This window comes from Leptopilina heterotoma, unplaced genomic scaffold (genome assembly GCF_015476425.1).
Source record: "Leptopilina heterotoma isolate Lh14 unplaced genomic scaffold, ASM1547642v1 Lhet_161, whole genome shotgun sequence".
NCBI lineage: Eukaryota > Metazoa > Arthropoda > Insecta > Hymenoptera > Figitidae > Leptopilina > Leptopilina heterotoma.
The window spans coordinates 940,123-962,473 of record NW_025110876.1 but is presented as its reverse complement, the minus strand read 5'-3'; the positions used below and the strand labels follow the sequence as shown (position 1 = coordinate 962,473).

Genomic DNA, 22,351 nt, shown 5'->3' with positions numbered 1-22,351 from the left:
AGTCAATAAAAGTGAAAATTGAAAAATCTCTTTCAAAACACATTTTTGAATTATATATTTTAAAGATTACTATTTCTATTCATATGGCAAAAAATGGAACCCCTTAAATATTTCTTGAAATATGTGTTTTTGGGGTAAAATGTTTCAAACAAAAGTTGTTTGACTTAAAAAATGTAACAATTATATTAATAGAATTAATTTTAATTAATAATGAAAGTAAATTAGAACATATATTGTATGTAGTTTAAATTATTGATCAATTTTATTCCTTTAATAAGTGACATACAATGTGCACGCGCGTATCTAATGCTAGTATAAATATATTTATATATGTAATATAAATAGAATAAACAATTTTTAGAATAAAAATGATTTAATAATTAAATATCTTTAAAATAAATGCACATTAAAACAAAAAAAAGTAAGTTGATTTTTTTTAAAGCTTACCTGCATAAATCCAGCACATGCGGCTGCTCCGCATTTGTCTCTCGACATGCCAATCATATTGCCGTTGATTTTGATATCAGCGCCACCGGTGTCATACGTGACGCCTTTTCCAACAAGGAGCAAGGTTTCGAGAACACAAGCAGGATTTGGTGGTTCATAAGTTAAGAAAATAATTCTACCAGCGTGTCTTGGTATCACAGATGCGGCACGATTCACCGAAGCGAACAGTGGATATTCCTGTAAAAGTGTCTCTTGATCGTTGATCACTTGAACGGAAATATTAGTTCCCGAAAATAGTTCGGAAATATACTCCTCAACTCTTGGCGCTGCCATTCTTTCGGGATCACCACCACCTTTATAAATAAGAAAAGTAAGAAGAAAATTCTTTGACAAAAAAATACCAAATTTACAGGGCACTTCTATTTTAAGCTTTTTAAGAATTGTTTACTTCTATTTGTTTTTCCTCTTATTAAGAAAAAAGTATCGAAGAAATTATTACAGGAAATGACTGAATTACAAAACCGTGAAAAGGAGATAAAAATTTCTATTAAGAAAATATTTTTTATTTATTTTTATAAATTTTAGAGGTGTGCAAAAAGCTCGAATAGCATGGTCGAGCTCGAGCCGGGCTCGATACTCGAGCATTATAAATATTTTAGTTACTCAAAAATATTTGAGAGCTCGAAAAATTCAAAAGCTCAAAATTATTTTAGCTTTTATACTGCACGTTTCGGATGGAATTTGGTTCGAGTACGGATTGATTCTGCTCAGCTCTGCTAGAAAAACGAAAAGCTTGAAAATACTCGATCGAGCATTTTGCACACCTCTAATAAATTTGTATTTTCAATTACTAAAGTTTCCTAACTTGCAAAATTAAAAACATACGATAAATAAGTAGTATTTTTAACTTCAAATCTTTAAATTTTTACAAATGTTTTTTGCAGCAAATTTCAAAATAAAATTATTTAACCCCTTCACTGTCAGTGGGCTCTATAGAGCCATAAAACTGTCGTGCCCTGTATGTCCATGGGCTCTATAGGGCCATCGAAAAAAAAGACATTTAAAAGTTAACGAATCTGGCTAAAAATCCTTACTCGGGGGTTTTCGGGGTCGCTGAATCCAAATCCGTTGTCAGAAATTCAAAATTCAAAATGGCGGCTTCAAACTGGCGCCCAAAAAAATTTTTAAGTTAACGAATCTGTCTGAAAATGCCTTAAAATGCCTACTCGGGGGTTTTTGAGGTCGCTGATTCCAAATCCGTGGTAAAAAATTCAAAATTTAAAATGGCAGCTTTAAAAAGGTGAGAAAAAAAATTTTTTAAGTTAACGAATTCGTTAACTTTTCAATTTTTTTTGTGGTCGATATTTTGAAGCCGCTATTTTGAATTTTGACTTTTCGACCTGAAGGGGTTAAATTTAATTTTAAAGCGTTTTTAGCTTATTTTAAACCCATTTTAAAGAATAGGCCTGTTTTAATATTATTAAAACAATTTATTATTAAATAATAATAAATTATTATTTAATATTATTAAAAATGTAATTAAGAAAAAAGATAAACAAGATTGTTAGAATGGAAATAATACAAATGGTGATAATATTTATTGATTCGTGAAAGTTCGTTGCTGCCTCGTGAAAGATCGTAGTGATGAGTCGACGCGAGCCGAAAACTGACGAGTAGAAACAAACGTCGGGAAAGTTCAAATAGACTTACAAGAACATAGAGAAACTAATTTCTATTTAAACCAAAATTTTCCATTCAGAAAATAATTTCTCATTTATAATATATAGTTTTATTTCGAAGAATGTTTTCTATTTAGAAAAAAATTTTCTGTGTTGACATTTCTTACGCATTCTTATCCAAAATAAGGTCTTGAATTTGTCCGATTTTTTAGGTAGAAAACATTTTTCTATTCGGAGAATAATTTATTATTCACAAACTTGTTTTCAGTTTAGAAAAAAATTTACAATTTCAAAAATAATTTTCTTTACTTAATGTGAAAAAAAATTGGAAGAATTTAAAGATTGATGAGCGAATATTATTTGAGTAGGACGAATGAGTCTGTCGACTAATGCACTATATGAAGGAAATGAACAAATGGTAAGTAAAAGTAAGTAAAGTAAAGTAAGTAAAGTTGTAGTGCAAGGCAATTAAGAGCGAAGTAAATTCAAAGGTGCCGCAGAGGATTTAAGAGGCCTCGAGCAATTTTTCTTGACGAGAAAAAGAAATTTCGACATTCAGCGTCTTACTTTCTCTCTCTCTCTACAAATAGTGTGGGAATGTGAAAGAGAGTGGGGAGGGGGTAAAAAGGGGTTATGTGAGTGGAAAGTTTGAGTTGATGGCACAAACTGTTATCCGTCGATGTCAGGTGCCGAAGAAACTTAGTCGCCCGTCCCTGGGCATTTTCAAGTTTCTTTTGACTAGCTTGGGGAAAACGACTTACCGATGTCCCTTGCGACGTATCTTCCGCTTTCCAAGGCAGTTGCGAGCTTTACGATCCCCTGCAGCTTCTTACTGCAGATTGGACTCCATACACCTAACTGGCATGCCTTGTAACATCGCTCTGCTGATATCTCTCGTACTTCAAGGGGCTGTAAAACCAAGAATCATAAACATGGTCTCTCTCTCTTCCTCTCTTTTTTGGTTTGTCATATTTTTTAAAATTGTGCTTTTTTCTTTCTGTTTAAGTGTATTTTTTGCTATATCAGAAGTGTTTTGTATTTTTTTCTTTTTTTTAAAGGAATTTTTATTAAATTTTAATTGCTTCAATTTATTTAAAATATTTATTTTTTTATACACCCGTCTTAAGCTTATCTAACCATACAAGTGTTTACATTTGATACATTTTCTTTTACAATACTTTCTATACTTAATACTAAATTTTGCGTTTACAGAACGCAAAGACTTGAAATTGTTAATATTCGCATTTGCCTGGACCACCCGTCTAATTAGATTTCTCGACAGTGGAGAGGGAAACTGTAGAAAACCTCTCCGAGTACAACCGGTTTATCGACAGTAAACAAATGTTCCTAACCTCACAAACTTACATACTTAACCACAATAAACAAAACGAAGTTTTATTAAGGTGAAAGAAGTTAACAATTTTCCGAATCAATTTTAACAAACAAATAAATAATTATCTTAAATAAATCTCTTTATAAGCTCATGGGTTTCATATTTATCGACAGCACAGCTGCCCTAATACAGAAACCTGCTTAATTTGAAAAATATTTTCGAAATTAATTAGGGTAGAGTGGGGTAAAAAAGCCACATTTTTACTTTTGATGCTGTAAAATCTGTATTTAAAAATTTTTTCTCAAATTTAAAAAATATTTTAATAATTATGAAAGAGTTTTTAGCAAGCAAAATTGAAAATTATATTAAGTTTACCTGTTTTCGATTTGCACTGCCAATTTTTCGTACCTTTTTTAGAAGTTCTCTTTAAGTTTCACCACAGATAACATATTTCGTTGCAACCGTTTATTCATTGTTTATTTTTTTAATGCACTTTGAACTACTTTTTCGTCGTGTTTAATTAATTAAATTATTATTATTATTATTATTATTATTATTATTATTATTATTATTATTATTATTATTATTATTATTATTATTATTATTATTATTATTATTATTATTATTATTATTATTATTAATTAAATTTTGTAAAATTAGAAGGTTAGTTTAAATAGAAAAGAAGTGAATTTCACAAAATATTCAATGGATTTTTTGCCCTGGCTTTTTCACACCCAAGACCAGTTATTAAAAAAGCAAAAATAAATTTTTAATTCAGTTCAATTTCCAAAAATTAACATTGTATACGATTTCGGTATACTTTTCTCCTTATGTACAAACATTTACTTTTATTATTCGTTTACTTAATCAGATTGTAATATGTTTGAAAAGTTCACCAAAATGTTTTCAAAAAAGCAACAAAAAATTAAAATTACAATAAAAACAATATTAATCTAGGTACAACATTCAAACTAGATTCAAAAGTTGCGTATTACCTAATAGTATTTATATTCTAAACAGCTGATAAATCGGCTTAATAGTTTTCAAATAAAACTCAAATGGCTTTTTTACACCATGGCTTTTTCACTCCACTCTACCCTAATAATTTCAAAATTATCAAAGAACTCAGAAAAAACGGTAGCATGGTGGGATACGAGCCCACGACCTTTCTATTGCCGGTAGACTTCTTTCACCTTAATATTTGATTGTTGAATGATAAATTCATTTCCTCCAATTAAAACGAATTTTTGTTGTCGAGGAATCTTAAAAATACAATCAAAAAATCATATATTTATTATACGTTTCTTTAAAAATAAATAAAAAATTATTTGTCGAAAGATATATTTTACTAAAAATACATAAGGAAACAAAAAATACTTTTAGTGCTGAAAATTTTATTTATTTATTTTATTTTTTATTTATTCAAAAATAAATTCCTAGGGCTAATGAGCCTACTGAGGAAGAAGATACATACCCGAGTCGAACTTTTAGACCTGCTTACCTCCTGGTAAGTATAATTTAACCCTAACCTGCACCTAACAAACCCTTGGTGTTTTTTTCCTCCTGCGTAAGTTCTATTTAACTCTGACAACTCCTTTTTAAGTCCTAATTGAACCTTAAACCCTGTATTGCTTCTACCACATTCTTACGCAATAGGAAATGTTACGCGCGGTACAAGATATTCAACTTATTATTGTTTTGCAAATTACAAAATTTTTTATTTTGAAAATTTCACGAAATAATTCAATTATTTTCTAAAATTTTAATAAATCCTTCGAAAAAATTCAATTATTTTTATAAATAGTAAAATTCTTCCGAAGAATTCAATTAATTTTATAAATAGTAAAATTCTTTGCAGGAATTCAATTATTTTCAAAACAATTTTAATTGAATTCCTTAGATGAATTCAAATATTTTAAAATATTTTCATAAATTGCAATTATTTTCTTAAACTTTAATAAATTCTTCGAAATAATTTAACTATTTTTATAAATACTAAAACTCTTTGCAAGAATTAAATGATTATTAACCCAATTAAAATAAAATTAAACGAAAGAATTTAATTATTTTCAAAAATTCCCATAAAATTTAGTTTCAACAAGAATTTAAAATTTTTGAAAAACAATTTAATTATTCTCAAAATATTTAAAAAAAATTCTATATAAGAATTAAATTACTAGCTCAATACAATTTTTGAATATATTCGTCAAAAGAATTGAAATAATTCTATTATTTTCGAAAAGTAATTAAAATTCTTATGATGAATTCAATTATTTTGAATATACTTAATTTTAATAAAATTCTTTAAAGAAATTCAATTATTTTCGAAACAACTTTAATTGAATTTTTCGAAAAAATTTCATGATTTTTAAATATTTCTATAAATTCTTCATAAACAATTTAATTATTTCTTAAAATTTTAATAAATATTCTATTATTATCAAATTTTTTGATAAAATTCTTTGCAAAAATTCGAAGATTTTCAATACATTAATTTTAAAATTGAAAATATTTGAAAAGAAAAATTAAAAAAAGATTAAGAAACCAAAATGTAAACAACAATTAACTTCAAACTGCGAATAGGTTACCGAAACATGTACTTTTTTATTATTAATTTATAAATATTATTTTTAACTGAAATGTTTTGCCATTTTTTTTAAATAATAAAAATATTAATTTATGAATGTTTAAAGGTTATTATTATTAAACAATTTATTTATTTGCTGTAGTGTATTAGTGTCAATTAATGCTTTATTGAATCGCTCAACAAGTCACTGAAAATAGAGCGTCTGTGTTCAGTTACCCAGGCGGAAATTTCCAACCGGCGCGGATCCTAGCCCGTACTGACGCCGGTGTAACTGTACTGGCTCGGAACCGCCTGCCAACCGAATGTGAACGGGCATTCTACCGAATAGTGACTAGGCCAGGAGCGCGCTGGCAACCGGCTCGGAACTGGCATTCTACCGCCCGCTGACCGGCCGGGAGAAGCCGTTCCGTGTATAATTCAACCGGCTGGGATCTGGCACTCTACCGACCATGGATTTTTCATTCAATAGCCAGCCGAGCGCTGTCATTCTACCGACTGACAACCGGATCGGATCCAAATGATAATGTTAACAAATATCAATAAAAAAAATAATAATTAATTGCAAAAGATAAATACTAATGACAATTCATTGACAGTTCACTTTACACATTTTTTTTTATTTTTTTATACACTTAAACGCAATTTTTTATTACATACACATTTGAAAAATCCTAACGCTTGGAGGTACGAACCTACGCCTAACCGAATATTTACGCACCGAAATCTCGCACGCTAACCACTATGCTACGCTCGCATGGGACTCTCAAATCTTAAATACTCTCAAGTGTCACTAGCTCAAATAAAACTTGCAGAATTACTACGCGTCAATGATACCGCTATATTTTCAATACTTTATTGAATGTATATTTAGGACTATTTCAATATTTCGTTAAAAAAGAAACTTGTTATATTTTTATTATTATATAATACATATATTGAATAATTGTTTTTTAATATAATAATATTGAACGTAATAATATTAATAATTTTAATTAATATCTCAATAATAATAAATTTATTATTATTAGGATATTATTAATTAATTTTATATATTATTAATTAACATTAATATTATTGAGAATTAATAATAAATTATCAATATTAATATTAATTAATAATATATCAATAACCATAAATTTATTATTATTGAGATATTAATTAAAATTATTAATATCATTACCTTCATTATTATTATATTGAGAAACAATTATTCAATTATTATTGAGATATTATTAATTAATAATATATAATATTAATTAATAACGAATTTTTCTAATTATTTAATTTTTAAAAAAGTCTCAATAAATGATTACTTAATATATTGATAGATTCATTTATTAATAATTAGTTTCTAAAATAATGCAATTACTTGTAATAATTATTTAATTTATAATGTGACAATAAATGACGAGATCCGCAGTCGGATCCGCCCCAGTACCGAGCCAGTACAGACTCAACATATCCGTCATTTTTCCGACGCCGCAGAAGAATAAGATCCGCCGGCGGAAGAAATCCAGTACCGAGCCAGTACTGACAATAGTAGGAAGACGGTTCCGACAGTCGGAGCATAATCTGTACCGCGCCGGTTGCTTTTTCAGATCCGAATCGGTACACACCGTCGGTACTTGCGGTCTGTACGGGCGCGGATCCCAGCCGGCTGTAAACTCCGACGTTCGTCCGACGAACGTCGGACCGCCGTCGTCGATCGTCGTCGTCGCCGACGTCGTCCGCCTGGGTAGGTTCCGTAGCATAGTGGTTAGGGCGTTAGTTTCGTAGTCCGTAGTTCGTAGGTCGTAGGTTCAAGTCTCGCGTGCGTTAGATTTTGTTTATTTCGTAGGTTTGCGTTTATTCCGATTTTTCTGTATTGTATAGTTACAAGTATGCAATTTAATGATTATATACACCGTTAAATAATTTAATTAACAAATATTAAATTAAAATTTTTTTTATATATAAATGGATATGGTTTAATCCCCACATATATACTAACATTATTTATGAATTCGCTATTGGTCACGATTAAATTAAAAAAAATTAAAAATCATTAAATAATAATGCCATTTATTAATAATTAAAGTTATTATAAAAATTAGTTAAAAATGATCTCAAATATGCTATGAGCAGTTTTTCCAGGGTTTTTGGAGAGGAAAGAATTCTGTAAGTAAGGGTCAGCAGTATTTAATAAGGTTCTAGGAACACCTGCTTTCCCCCTTTTACCATCTAAATTTGTCGCTAACCAGGGGTTTGCAGGAGGTAATCAGAGTTAACTTGCAATGCAAATAAACTCTGCTTTCATCCTATTACATCCTTACAAACCCTCAGTTTTAAGGAGGTAAGCAGGTCTAAAAGTTCGACTCGGGTAAGTATTTGATTATAAAATTATATTTAATTTTACAACTTTAAAATTGCATATCAAACATAAACAAGGTGAGAGAAAAAAAAAGAATTATTATATCTTCAATAAAACAATTAAATCAGTCACAGCCAACCATGCCTATGAGTAGTAATGAATGATATTGTCCCAATTAGCAAGAATTAACAAAACTAAAAAGCAATAAAAAAAATAATATATAGGGTAAGTCCAAGGAAGATGGCCATAGTTTTTTTAAAGTACTGTAAAAATTATAAAAAAGCGATTTATGTCTAAACTTTTATTGATAATTAAACATTGAACACTTAACTTTAAAGTAACGAAAAATAAAATAAAATATTTTCATAAGAACAATCTCAAAATTTACATTTTGTAAAAAGTGCATTTGGCCATCTCTACCGGAATGTCCGGGTGAGATGGCCAATGCTTATAATGTTTTACTTTTAGCTTAAACTTAATTTTTAATCGTTCAAATTACTTTTCTCTTATTCTGGTCACATTTTGAACATTTATCATGGGATTCAGTCCAGTTTTTATGTAGCAAAAAATTTCAAATACAATCTTCAATCAATGTCGTTTGATTGTAATTTTCAACTCAACTTAAAAATATATCTCCATCTCTAATGTCAATTAGATCAATTATTTTGTTCTCGGACATTTTTAATTTGTTTTTCTTTCATATTTCTTAAGTATCTAACATTAACATAAAAAATTTTAAATAAAAGTCATTAATGGCCATCTCACCCAATAATACATGACAAAAGTAAACATCAAAATATTAAATAAATAAAATAATTTTTCCATTCATTTTTTGTGTATATCGAAGCGTGGCTTATGCACTACTCATTAAAACTTTAAATTATAGAAAATCCGTTAAAAAATAACAATATAGCAGTAAGAAATCTGAAATTCTCAAATTATTTTGGACCCATGCAAGAAAATGTAGAAGGATTACACTTACATTTTCATTATTTTTCAACAATTTGTTGTTTACATTTATTAGTAGTCACCAAAGGTTGAAGAATAACCCATAATAAGTGATATTTATTAACAAATTCTGTAAAATCATAATTTTGCCATCATAATGTTGCCTGATCGAAACTTACATTTACTACTTTTACTAAATTATTTTGACTGTAATGGCAAATTTCGTCATCTTACTTACAAGTTTCGTGATTTCGTCTGTTTGACATAACACTAAAATTAACCGAAAATTAAAAGAATTTGTCTGACCGAAATATATTTTAGCAACTTCACTTTTAATTCACTTTTACTTCTAATATAGTAAAACTTATACAAAATAAAAAATATACTACTTGATGTTGAATTATTTTTGTAAAAATAAATTGTATTTTTATTATTGTCCGACAAATAATTTACTTATTCTATTAAAACGAAATCATTCTGTCTGACTATATAACTTGTTTTACTACTTAGAATAAAGTTACAAGAAAAATATTCTCAAGAACAAATAAATTTGAAAAAAGCTTATTACAATTGTATAGTTTTGAAAAAATGTTTTGTCCGATTAAAACTTATTTTTACTACTCAGTTTCAAATAAAAGAGACTTAAACAAAGTCACACTGAACTAGACTCTTACGTATACGTAAAGATAATGAAATTACAAGAATCAGGATACTTTTGCCTCTACTGAAATAGATTTTACTACTGATACTAAAATTACAAGGATGAAAACAAGTTTGCCTAGAATTAAAAGAGTTATTTTCTACCACAACTGATTTTACTAGTCTGACTTTAACAGGTTTTACTACTGATACTGAATTGTCCAAGAAACTATATAAATTCGTCTTTTGATAAAAAAGTTGGTTAATTTTTTGTAAAAAAATTAATAATAAAGTTTCAAAACTGAAAAAAATATTGTTTGCCTATATAAAGACTTTTACTACTGATACAAATATTAGCAAAAAATCTGCATAAAATTCTCCACTTTAAGGAGATTTTTCTACTGATGCTAAAGTTTACAAAAGTTTGAATAATTTTGCCTGACTAAAAAGAATTTTACTACTAATATTTCAATTTCTAGAAATTTGATAAATTTGTCTGACTCTCTAGATTTTACTACTCATACAAAAATTATGCATCGGGTTTCAAAACTAAATTTAAAAAAACCAAAGAATCAATGTTTAGAATTTATAATGTTGTCCCCCTAAAGCAGACTTTTACTACTGACATTAAATTTTCAAACAAATCTGAATAGTAATGTCTAACAAACAGATTTTACTACTGCTAGAAAATTTACGAAAACCTTAATTTTTTGTCTGACAGAAATTTACTTTTACGACTGTTACTAAAAGTTAAGAAATCATACAATCTTTGTCTGCTGAAAGCAGTATTTCACTACTGAAACTAACATTCCAAGAATCTGTCCTATTTTTCCCAGTGTAAGAAGACTTTAACTACTTATAATAAAATTACAAGAATCCGAATTTTTCGGGTGACACAAACAGATTTTACTACTGATATTTAATATCAGTAGAACTACAAGAATCAGAAAAGTTTGTCTGACAGAAACAGACTTTTCCTGAGGATACTAAAATTACTCAAAATAAAGAAACGTCTGACCAAAATGGGCTTTCACTACTGATACTAAAATTACAATATAGAAAATCATTCAATTCGATTGTAATAGTAGTTTTACTACTGATATTAAATTTCCAAAATAACTGGATAGTATAGTGTCTGACATAAACAGATTTTACTACTGGTACAAAAATTATTTTTTCCTTAAAAAACCTAGTCTTATTCCATTTATTTCTTCCTAGTTAATATAATCTCAATCTTAACCCCAATAAAATTTCAATTTTCAAATTTCCAAAAAATTTTAAACAAACATTATCAAACAAAAATATCCAAACTAAATATTTAAAATATCTTTCCCATTCCAAAAGAACAAGGAAATCCCTCCCTTCTGCAAAAATAGAAGACCACCCAAAAGAAAAAAAATAAATAAAAGAAAGCATAAATAACCTTATAGTGTTTTTAAGACAAGTTCATGAATTTTAGATGCGCAAGGACAAAAAGTAGCTACCCCGTTGTAGAAGCTAAAGATGGCAAGTAGAAGTAAAGAGGAGGGGACAACGACGGGTTTAACAAATATTTTTCAAGAAAAGTTATTTCTTCTCAAGATGAATATCATGAAAGCGTTCAGATTACGCGGTTCAGGAATTCCGAGGGCGTCTTTGGGTATTTCGAAAACGATGCCTTGCATTTCGGTGTGTCCTTGCCTTATATACATATATACACGTTCCCTTTACTCCTTCATGCAAAAGAAGGGACGACGACTATAACACAGCGAGTGGCGACGCAAGGACTTCGAGTATTTCGTTAATTAGGTCGCCTACCAACCACCGCAAAATTCAGGAACGCGAGATATTCGTTACACACACACTGTGAGATTGTAGTTTCCTACACTAGACTATTTATACATAAAGAGAGAGAGAGTGTGTGTGTGTGTGTGAGTGTGTGTGCTTCCCCTTTCACCTCAATGCCCGCACGCTTTATCCCGATTCTCGAGAGCTTTACTCAAGCTTACTGCTTTCCAAGACTTTAGGAACTATATATACAGGAATTTAGTGTATTATATATGTATACAGATGGTGCAGGAGGCAACCCATCAGGGATCAAGATTCGTATAGTTCGACAAGATTTTCAAACACTTACCACATATAGGCCCTCCAGAGCACCTAACAATGTTACCAACTCGACATTTTCAAACCGAGAATCCGGAAGTAGTGCTATTAATGGACGTCGAACTCCAGCCACCAGTGCCCTAAAATTTACAAGAATGAAATATTTTTTTTCTTATATTTTCAAATAGCAAGGAAAATACCTTTTTATTGTCCAGAAAAAAGTAGAGTAAAATAGGATACATTTTTGTAATATTTTTAGTTGCCAGAGATTAAACTGAATTACATAATAAAAATCACTTAAAAAATTAGTCTTAAAATGATTTAGTTAACAAAAATAAAGACAACACACAAAAAAGCCAGTCTCATTTTTGTTGCAGCTTAAAATGAGTAGCGTAGGATACTCAGTGTGGAACTAAGTTTTTTCAGTGAATTGGAAAAAAAATCTTAGAACAAGCAAGGTGGAATTAAAGAAAACTCGTCCACTATAATTTATTGCTTCTTTGACATTATTCATTTGAAACATCTAGTAGATAGATTTGAAAAAATATTAAATATTATATTTATACACTGAGAGAAATGGATAGTCAGATTTTGATGTTAAAAAGATGATGTTACACGATACTATCATTATGCTACTGCCAACCATCACAGATGCTAAAAAAAATATAGTTATGCTACCCCGTACTACCAAGATGTTACTCCTGATGATATTGATGGTAACGGTGACTATCTAGATAGCTGTCTGTATACGTAGCATTAAAGATGGTCACCCTAACCACAATTATGTTACCCACTACTATAAATTTCTCTCCGTGTATGTTTATTAAACCTGACGCTTTTGAGATTTCAATATAAAAAAGTATTATTTAAATTCTTTTAATTAATTAATTAGGTACTAATTAAATATAAATTCCTCTATATACTTATATGAGAAAAATCTCGATCACGGTATTTAACTACAAAGTAAGTGCTCAATATTGAAAAGCGAATGTATTACATTGCAGCGCGGCAGTCTCGGCTAATCCGCCGTTCAGTATGGAAGTACGAGACAACCGTCGCTCACTTATCTATATTTGGGTAAGAATTCCTGAAGTGCCTATTTTTCATTTCATTGGGTCGGTGAATTTTTCTCATTCTTATATGTTTCGATAGCCTATGATAGTAAAATAAAAACCTATAAATAATTTTCCAAAATTCGAATATTTGCCAAAGGTATTCAAGGTCAAAATTATTTGTAGCGTTTTAGTAAATAGCTAATTACTCGCGATTGGGAGAACCGATTTTAATAAAAATTGGAGGATAGTTTACCTGAAGAATTTTACTTTAGATAAATGATCAAAATTTTAATTAAAAAATATAATTTGTTTAAATAAATTAAGTTTTTAATTTTTGGGGTTAAAAAATTTGTTCTCCATCTTTTCTTTGGATTTTTTTTTAAATAATCAAATAGAGAATAGGGGAGACCGAGGTGAGTTGTAACAGAGGTTAGTTGTAACAGAGCCGATTTCTCGAAATCTGTGACCTTTTAAAAATTTTGAAAAGCGTGAATTTATTACATTTGTGATTCACTATTCGATGCAAATTTACTTGACCACCTAAGAAAAGTTTATGAGATTTATTTAATATGTGTGCAAAAAAATTGCTAAAAGCAAGTTTTCGGCTGAAATTTTGATACTTTATTATTCGACACATATTAGATTTTTGTTATTCTCATATTTACCTTCATAACTGTTGGATATCCTACTCTCTAAATCTGAATATGTGAAATTTCACTTATTGTACGTTATAAGTCGTCCTCTCGATCAATAAGTGCATATACACTTATAAATAAGTGAATTTTTCACTTATTCTGAGTGAAATTTCACTTATTATAAGTGAATATGCACTTATTAATCGAGAAGACGACTTATAACGTACAAATATGTGAATTTTCACATATTCAGATTTAGAGAGTAGTTTTATGAAATGGTTTTGTTTTTTGTGTCAGTCTCAAAATTTAAGGCTATGTCCAAGTTGTGAAATGTAAACAAACCAAAAGGTTACTAAACCAGCACTAAAATTGCAATTTTGCGACAGCCAATTCTCCCACAAAAAATAACATTTTTACACTTTCTTTACGAAAATGGAAAATTAGAGTATCAAAATTTCCAATAAAATTGTTTTTGACTATGAGCAATAAAAAGCAATTAGTAAAAAAACTAATTAAAATGACCTGTAAAATGGCATTTTTGACGCGTCGCGAAAAATAAACTGTTTGAGTATATCAACGGCATGGATGATGAAGAAGTTACATGTCAGCGATTGGACCTTCGACATGTGGAAGGGTAAATTTTTCCCTTTCCTCCTTGAAATTACAAGAGAAAGGGTAAAAACTTCTTCATCGTCCGTGCGGTTGATATAGTCAAACAGTTTAATTTTTCGCGACGTGAACTCTGTTGCTCGCTGCGCGTGCGCAGACCGTACCAAGGTCGCAATGACATCACCATGAAAAAAGGCACAATTTGTTTTTGACTGAAACTCAGTGGTTTTCTCATTTTTTCAGTTATTCAAAGTTTAGTAACCAAATTCGATACTTTAGTTCACCATTTCCATAAAGAAAATGTGAATTTATATTTATTTACGCAAATGGGAACGGCGAAAAAATGGTTTACTATTCGGTCTATAATGAAGCATTTTTTCGCTGTTCCCATTTGCGTAAATAAATATAAATTCACATTTTCTTTATGGAAATGACAAACTAAAGTATCGAATTTAGTTAGGGGCCGTACACATAATACGTCACGCGATTTTTGACCATTTTTAACCCCTCCCTCCCCCTATGTCACACTTCGTTACAAATCTTGAACCCCCCCTCCCCCCTACGTCACGTCACACACGTAAATTTCACTGTAAATTTTATACATTGGACAATATATATTATATCTTACACTCTAAATTATTGAATCAGTTAAAAATACCTGATTTAGAAGCAAAAAGTCAGTCACTAATTCAAATAGTAATATTTTTTTCTGACAATTAGTTGAAAATAACTGATGTTTCAATACAATTGTTTTTGATTGATTCAATTAGTCACGTTTAACTACCTACATAGCACCGAAACTTTCCTAAAAATTTACTAAAGATTTACTCGCAAGCTTCGAAATATTTAAATGCAAAGTTTAGTGAAAATTGTGTAAAGATTTAAATATCCCACTTCAATAAATGTTTAGCGGGAAACTTTCCCGAAAATTTAAGTTAAATTTTCAGGAAGATTTTCACGAAAGTATATAGTCGAAAATGCAATTCAAATGTCCAGGAAAGTTTCAAGCTATATTTTTAAGAAAATTTGACGATAAACATTTATTGGAGTGAGAAATTTAAATCTTTACACAATTTTAACTAAACTTTGCAAGTAAATTTTTCGAATTATGCAAGCAAATTTTTAATATACAATATTTAGAAAAATTTTGGTGTTTTGTGGATAATTTTTCAGTTATTTTTAACTGATTCAGAAGCAAAAAGTCAGTCACTGCTGATTGACAGTTAAAACCATGATTTTTAACTGATTCAAATTAAGAGAATATATATTATTTATCATATTATAAATAATATGCCAATAGATGTTAAACAGGTACATTATAGATATTTAATAGTTCAAATCATTTTTAACTTGTTTTATTTAGAAAAAGTGACATTGTCACATATAATTTCTTATAATCTTTGAATTTAAAAGATTGTGACGTAACACATGAGTTCACCCCCCCCTCCCCCATGTCACACTTAGTCACAATTCTCAGACCCCCTCCCTCCCCCTAGCCGCGTGACGTATTATGTGTACGGCCCCTTACTACACCTTGCATAGCTGAAAAAATGAGAAAACCACTGAGTATCATTCAAAACCAAAATTAAGAATGCATTGACAGCACCATGCGAAAATGCACATTTTGTTTTTGACTGAAACTTAGTTATTTTCTCATTTTTTTCAGCTATGCAAGGTGTAGTAAACAAATTCGATACTTAAGTTCGCCATTTCCATAAAGAAAATGTGAATTTATATTGATTTACTCAAATGGGAACAGCGAAAAAATGCTTCATTATAGACCGAATAGTGAAGCATTTTTTCGTCGTTCCCATTTGCGTGAATAAATATAAATTCACATTTTCTTTATGGAAATGGTGAACTAAAGTATCGAATTTGGTTACTAAACTTTGAATAACTGAAAAAATGAGAAAACCACTGAGTTTCAGTCAAAAAGAAAATGTGCCTTTTTGCATGGTGATGTCATTGCGACCTTGGTACGGTCTGCGCTTGCGCAGCGAGCAACAGAGTTCACGTCGCGAAAAATTAAACTGTTTGAATATATCAACCGCACGGACGATGAAGAAGTTTTTACCCTTTCTCTTGTAATTTTAAGGAGGAAAGGGAAAAATTTCCCTTTCCACATGTTGAAGGTCCAGTCGCTGACATGGAACTTCTTCATCATCCGTGCGGTTGATATACTCAAACAGTTTATTTTTCGTAACGCGTCAAAAATTCTATTTTACAGGTCATTTTAATTAGTTATTTTACTAATTGCTTTTTATTGCTCATAGCCAAACATGATATTTTGGACTTTTTGAAACTAATTTTCCATTTTTGTAGAGAAAGTGTAAAAATGTTATTTTTTGTGGGAAAATTGGCTGTCGCAAAATTGCGATTTTAGTGCTGGTATAGTAACTTTTTGGTTTGTTTACATTTCACAACTTGGACATAGCCTTAAGATAAAAAATAATTATTCGAACTGATGTACAATTTTTCGCACCTAGGCGAGTTGTAACAGGCTGTATCAACTCACCTAGGTGTACGCAAATTTGTGCTTGATCGAATAGAGACTGTTTGGATTTTTGCTAAAGTATATTGTTTTATATTTTGGCTTTAAAAGTATTTAGAATTTTACAAATTTTCGTGTAAATCTCTTTTATATTTTCCAAAGGAAAAAAAATATTAATAAAAACATTTTTCGAGTTGCTCTTTCATAAACAAAAGTCAAAAATAATAAATAAATTTTCTTACTCTAATTACTCCTTAATTATTTCAAAATTCGCAAACGCTCTTCGTCAAAGATTCAAGTTGCATTTGATATTGGCTAGACATAACTTCTGTCTAGTTTTTTTAATGTTACTTTAAAGTACTCCTAGAAATTATAGTTCTAAGTTTGTCGTGTTGATGACACTGCAATAATGTCTAATAAGTAATAACTAGACAGCTCGACTGATTATTTACTAGAGATAAATTTGTTCTTATTCTTTCCAATAATTTAAATTTTTTCATTTTAATTTGTTATTAATTAAAAATTTAATTAATTTATTATTATAAATTAATAATATTAATTAATAAAATTAATTAATAATAAAAAATATTAATAATTATTAATAAAATTAATTAACAATATTAATTAATAATATTAATTAATAATATTAATTAATAAATATTTACAATCATTTATAATAAATATAAAAATAATAAAATTAGTTAAAAATTAATTTTTTAAATTTCATTTTAGTTTAATTATAATTTTCTATTAATTAAAAATTTAATGAATTACCCCCCAAAATTTTTTCGGTGAAATTGCGTTATTGTTTTAAGGTTTATATAGATTATAATTGTTTATACTAATAAAAAGTATTTGTCTCAGTGTTATTGTTAATAATACACTGAAAGAATTTTGGGCAGGCTGCAGGCTTTACATGAGTGCCGCTAGAGCTCGCTGCCTCAAGCTCAACTCCTCAGGGGCAGCTGCTCACCTTTCGGGAGTAGATGCTCGCTTTTTTGAGGTGAGCTGCGAGCCCTGAGCAAGGGGCACTAATTTCGGACATGAAAAGCCAGCAGCCTGCCTAAAATTCTTTCAGTGTAGTGCATTAAAAAAATGAAAGTTGTTTGAAAACAGTAAATATTTAGGATATTCGAATTTAGAATTTTTTTTATTTGAATTAAAAATCAAAAAATAATGTAGAAAACTACATGTAATAATTGACTATTTGCATAATTTTTATATAATAATTCAACTAATTAATTAAAAATTATAAAATATTATATAATTTTTTATTCTATTCGATTTATTATGTACATTATATATTATAATGGATACAGAAATTTTCCAAAAATATTTTTTATTGAATTTCTTTGGTGCTAAATAGAAATTTTATATTAATTGCATAAAATAAATGTGTTAACTACAGTAAATCTTAATATTAAACAAATTTTTAGTATTTTAAAAGAATTAATTTGTCTAGTTTTTCTACAGAACCGTCGACCAGAATTTATAAAGTTGGGCTAGATAATAACTTGATGAAAAAAGCGTGACACTCCATTCCAGTTATTAGCCAGTTGGCTAGTAAAGTAACTAGACAATTTCAAGCGCGACTGGACAGTTCCTTTATAATAACTAGGACAAATTTCTACTAGGGTTACTTTACTAACTAAACTAAGCATTAAAAATGAATTTTTTCATTAAAATTACAAAATTTGCAACCTTGGTACTAGGTGAGTTGTAACACCGGGAACAGTTTTAGATTTTGCAATTTTTTCTTAAACCTTTACAACTTTTTAAATTTTTTATTTTTTATTCACATACTACACAAAATTACCTATCCAAAAATACAAAGCTCATAAAAATAGGACAATTTTTGGCTGAGTTATAGTGGATAATGTAAAAATCATAGTGCTGCCCTTCGGTCTACACACACAATTGAGAGCACGAACGTGAATACAAATTTCGAAACAAACACAAACAATTATAAGAAACAAACACAAACAATTTTTTATTATTAATTATAAGAACGCAGCTGAATCATCGATGTCGAACGTCAAATCCGATATGAATGTTGATTTAATATTACCAAGTTTTATGTTACAAATGAAGGGTTTTACAACAGAACAGCTAAACGGGGTCAAAGATTCCATCCAGACCAATGCACACAAAATTGATCAATTATACATATTATTGAAAAATAAAAAGTGATAACGTAAATCTGTCGAAAAAAAAATAATTCAATAAACTGTAAATTTAAAAAAAAAACCTTAGATTAATATCGACATAAACATAGCACTACTAAATGTAAACAAATTGAAATAAAAACACATAGTTCTCTTAAGGGGGGGAACCACATTAGAACGCTGTTTTTTAGCCGTTTTTCGCGAATTTTTTTGAATGAAATAAAACATTTTCACCATGTTTCACATATATATTCAACTATAACTCATATTTTTTTTAAGCGTTTATATAAAAAATCTTTCAAATTGGGAGCTATTACATATAGAGCTGCTCCGCCGGAGTTCATGACTGCCGTGCAGTCCTGAGCCCACAAATTTTGTCCGAAAGCAAAAAATCAAGTTTATTCACATTTTATAAATATTTTATTATTAAGTGAACTAACTTTTAAGTGAAAATATTGAAAATTGAAAAATTGACACTACTTTGAAAAAAATATTCGATTTTTTGTCTACCTTTTTGCAACTTTTTTATTTAAAAAAAGGTACTAAACATTTTTTTTTCTTTTTAAGTTTAGTTCACTTAATAATAAATTTAATAACAAACAATTTCCAATTTTTCATTTTAAAATCGGTCAATAACTTTTTGAGCTACACTGGACGGCAATTTCAAAAATCCTGTTTTGAGAAAAACGCATTTGAAAAAAAGTATCAAAAAATTGATATTTATAAAAAAAAATTTTTTAAAGTCCTTACACTTTAATCGGTTATTCCAGCACTGTACATATCCCTTCATCTGCTTCATAAGTAGCATGTAAGTCTAATAATTCCTCTTTTCGTGCCTTTCTGCTCTCCTTAGTCTTAAAAGTGCAAAGCCTATTCTACTAATCTACGGTAACCTGGAGCGCGCTCCGTTCATCACCAGTACAGCGAGGAAGTCGAATTTTGCTCTTAAAACTTTTTCAGCCGATTTTTGAATACCTTAACTAACAATTTATGCAAAAAAGAAAAAATCGATTTTTTCAGACGTCTAATGTGATTTCCCCCCTTAAACAATTATACAATTATCAGAGATGACAGAGTTGATAATAAAGAGAGAAAAACGTACATAATTGCGATGAGTTGAAAGTTTTGAATGTTTTCCAGGACATATAATGTGTATATTTACGTATATTTGTTAATGTTGGTATCATATTGAAAATCTTATTGGTACACGGAGAAACTTTTTGTTCTAATATTGAATATATTTGGTTATCTTTATTCTAAAAGTACGTTAGAATGTGAGGATTTTTCGTGCGTTGTGCTAATAATTTCAACATTAATACGAAAATATGATAAGTTCGTTATATATTAAGCAACCTTCGGTGTACAAAAATTACTATCTGCATTAGAAATAGTCTTATTTTTCTTTAGAAAAGAATAAAATGCTAGTTTTTGTTTGTGAAATAATACGGTAATTCTAACCTTTTTTCCACATATAGATAGAATATATAACAGACATTCTAACGTAACATACCAATTTTGGAAGGACTGCGGGCGGACTTAACCGATTTCGCCCGAGCATCACCGAGTCCATCACCTGACGTCGCGAACTATCCCTAATGTTTTCGAAGTTGAAATTCACACGTGTATGAAAGAAAAAAACCTTTTATTAATAAACGTGAATGTCTCCTCATGCCAAATTAAATTCAAGAACTGTTCCTCAATATAACATAATTTTTTTCACGACTTTTACTTATTTACATAATTTGATTAGTAAGTTATTTTAAAAAATGCTCTCTCTCGAAGGCACATATTTTTCCACTCGTTTAATATATAAGGACGATTCAGCTGTGTACTTCTAACGAATCGTGCGATCTTTCGGTTTCCGTGACCAATCGTCGTGTCTTTACTTGCGTGTGCGTGTGTGCGTTAATAATATAGGTTAGGTTCTTACGTCGTGTTAAATATATTTACCTACAGTTACAGTGACATACACTAATGCCATCTACCATCAGATCCAAGTATCACTATCGTCTCTATGAGTATCTATAGACAATTAATTTGTTGTGTTTCTTTTTAATTCATGGCTTTCCCAACTTTCCAAAAATTATTATTTTCTTTCTAAAACAACATACTAATTTTCGTTAGTTTCCTTATGAAGAACTGTAAAATATATACTGAATGAGTGTTTTTGATAGTCTCAATAGCAATTTCTATAACCTATGTCGTTTTTCCCTTGAATCTAACCTAACATACTAAAATGTCTCACCAGTTTTAAGAATTAGTGGTATTAAAAGTTTCTCCGTGTAGGTTACTAAATGAAACAATGTACATTTCTTTTATCCACTTTTTTTCCAAAATGTTAATGGTTTTATTAGTTTTTAGTACCCGCGTTTTCTAATAAGTTTATTATAATATAATTGTTTCAAACATATTGTAAAAATTCACTTTTGTTAAATTATATCTAAATTAGGAGATGAGAGTGTGCGTCGTCGAGTAGTCCTCGATGACCGTTTCGACAATAAATTATTGTTACATATATCCACAAATGTATCACAACGTTATTGTTTATTGCGTTATTTGTATATTTTTTATATTTGTTGATTAATAAACTATCTGAAAAAAAATTGCAGCGCGGCGATTTTCGTCTATCACGGAAGTCAAGCGACGTTGGTCGCGGTTACTTCATGGATGGGTGACCGCTTGGGAATAGCCGTATTTTTCTGACTAAAAAAGATAAGTGTGTTTGAATGTGTATGGGTGTGTGTTTAGTCGTTGGAAAAAATGAAAAAATAATAAAGATGTGTATGTTAGTGTGTAAAATTGAAAAAAAAGATGTGTATAAGAAGTGTTGTGTTAAAGGTGTGAGAATTAATTATATTTATAGTATACAAAAAATATGTGAACAAAAATTTCCATTTTTCAATTTATCGTTGGTATATCTTTAGCCACATAAAAGAATTGAATTAACAGTATGGTGTTATTCAATCGATAACAACAACTACAAAAATTAAAAGTACAAATTTTTGAATCATAAAAATGATTCTTTTAAATTTAAAAACTATATTCATTGACTCAAAAGCATATACTGTTAAATTAAAAAATTTCGTTCATTGATTCAAAAGAAATACCTTCAAATTAACATAATATGCTGTCAATTTAAGAAATATGCTTTTGTTTCAATGAACGTGACACTATCGAATCATTAGAATCGGTGCTTTCAAAACAACAGCATATACGTTAGGCAGCCCGTTATGACACTATTGAATAAATCAAACCCATATGTCATTGATTCAACAGCATTTTTTTCTCCGTGCAGCAAAAAGAAGTAGTTAGTTGAAAGGATTTCCAC

General features: G+C 29.3%; 1 protein-coding gene across 1 annotated transcript in view; it reads right to left on the bottom strand.

The window, feature by feature from the left end:
• Positions 1-22,351, bottom strand: part of LOC122498899 (putative aminopeptidase W07G4.4) — an 88,172-nt gene that overhangs the window by 29,300 nt on the left and 36,521 nt on the right. The window contains exons 4-6 of the mRNA XM_043606894.1: positions 12,100-12,208; positions 2,888-3,035; positions 448-800 (exon numbers count right to left, since the gene is read on the bottom strand). Coding sequence (XP_043462829.1) covers positions 448-800; positions 2,888-3,035; positions 12,100-12,208 — 610 coding nt within the window. The remainder of the gene's footprint in view (positions 1-447; positions 801-2,887; positions 3,036-12,099; positions 12,209-22,351) is intronic.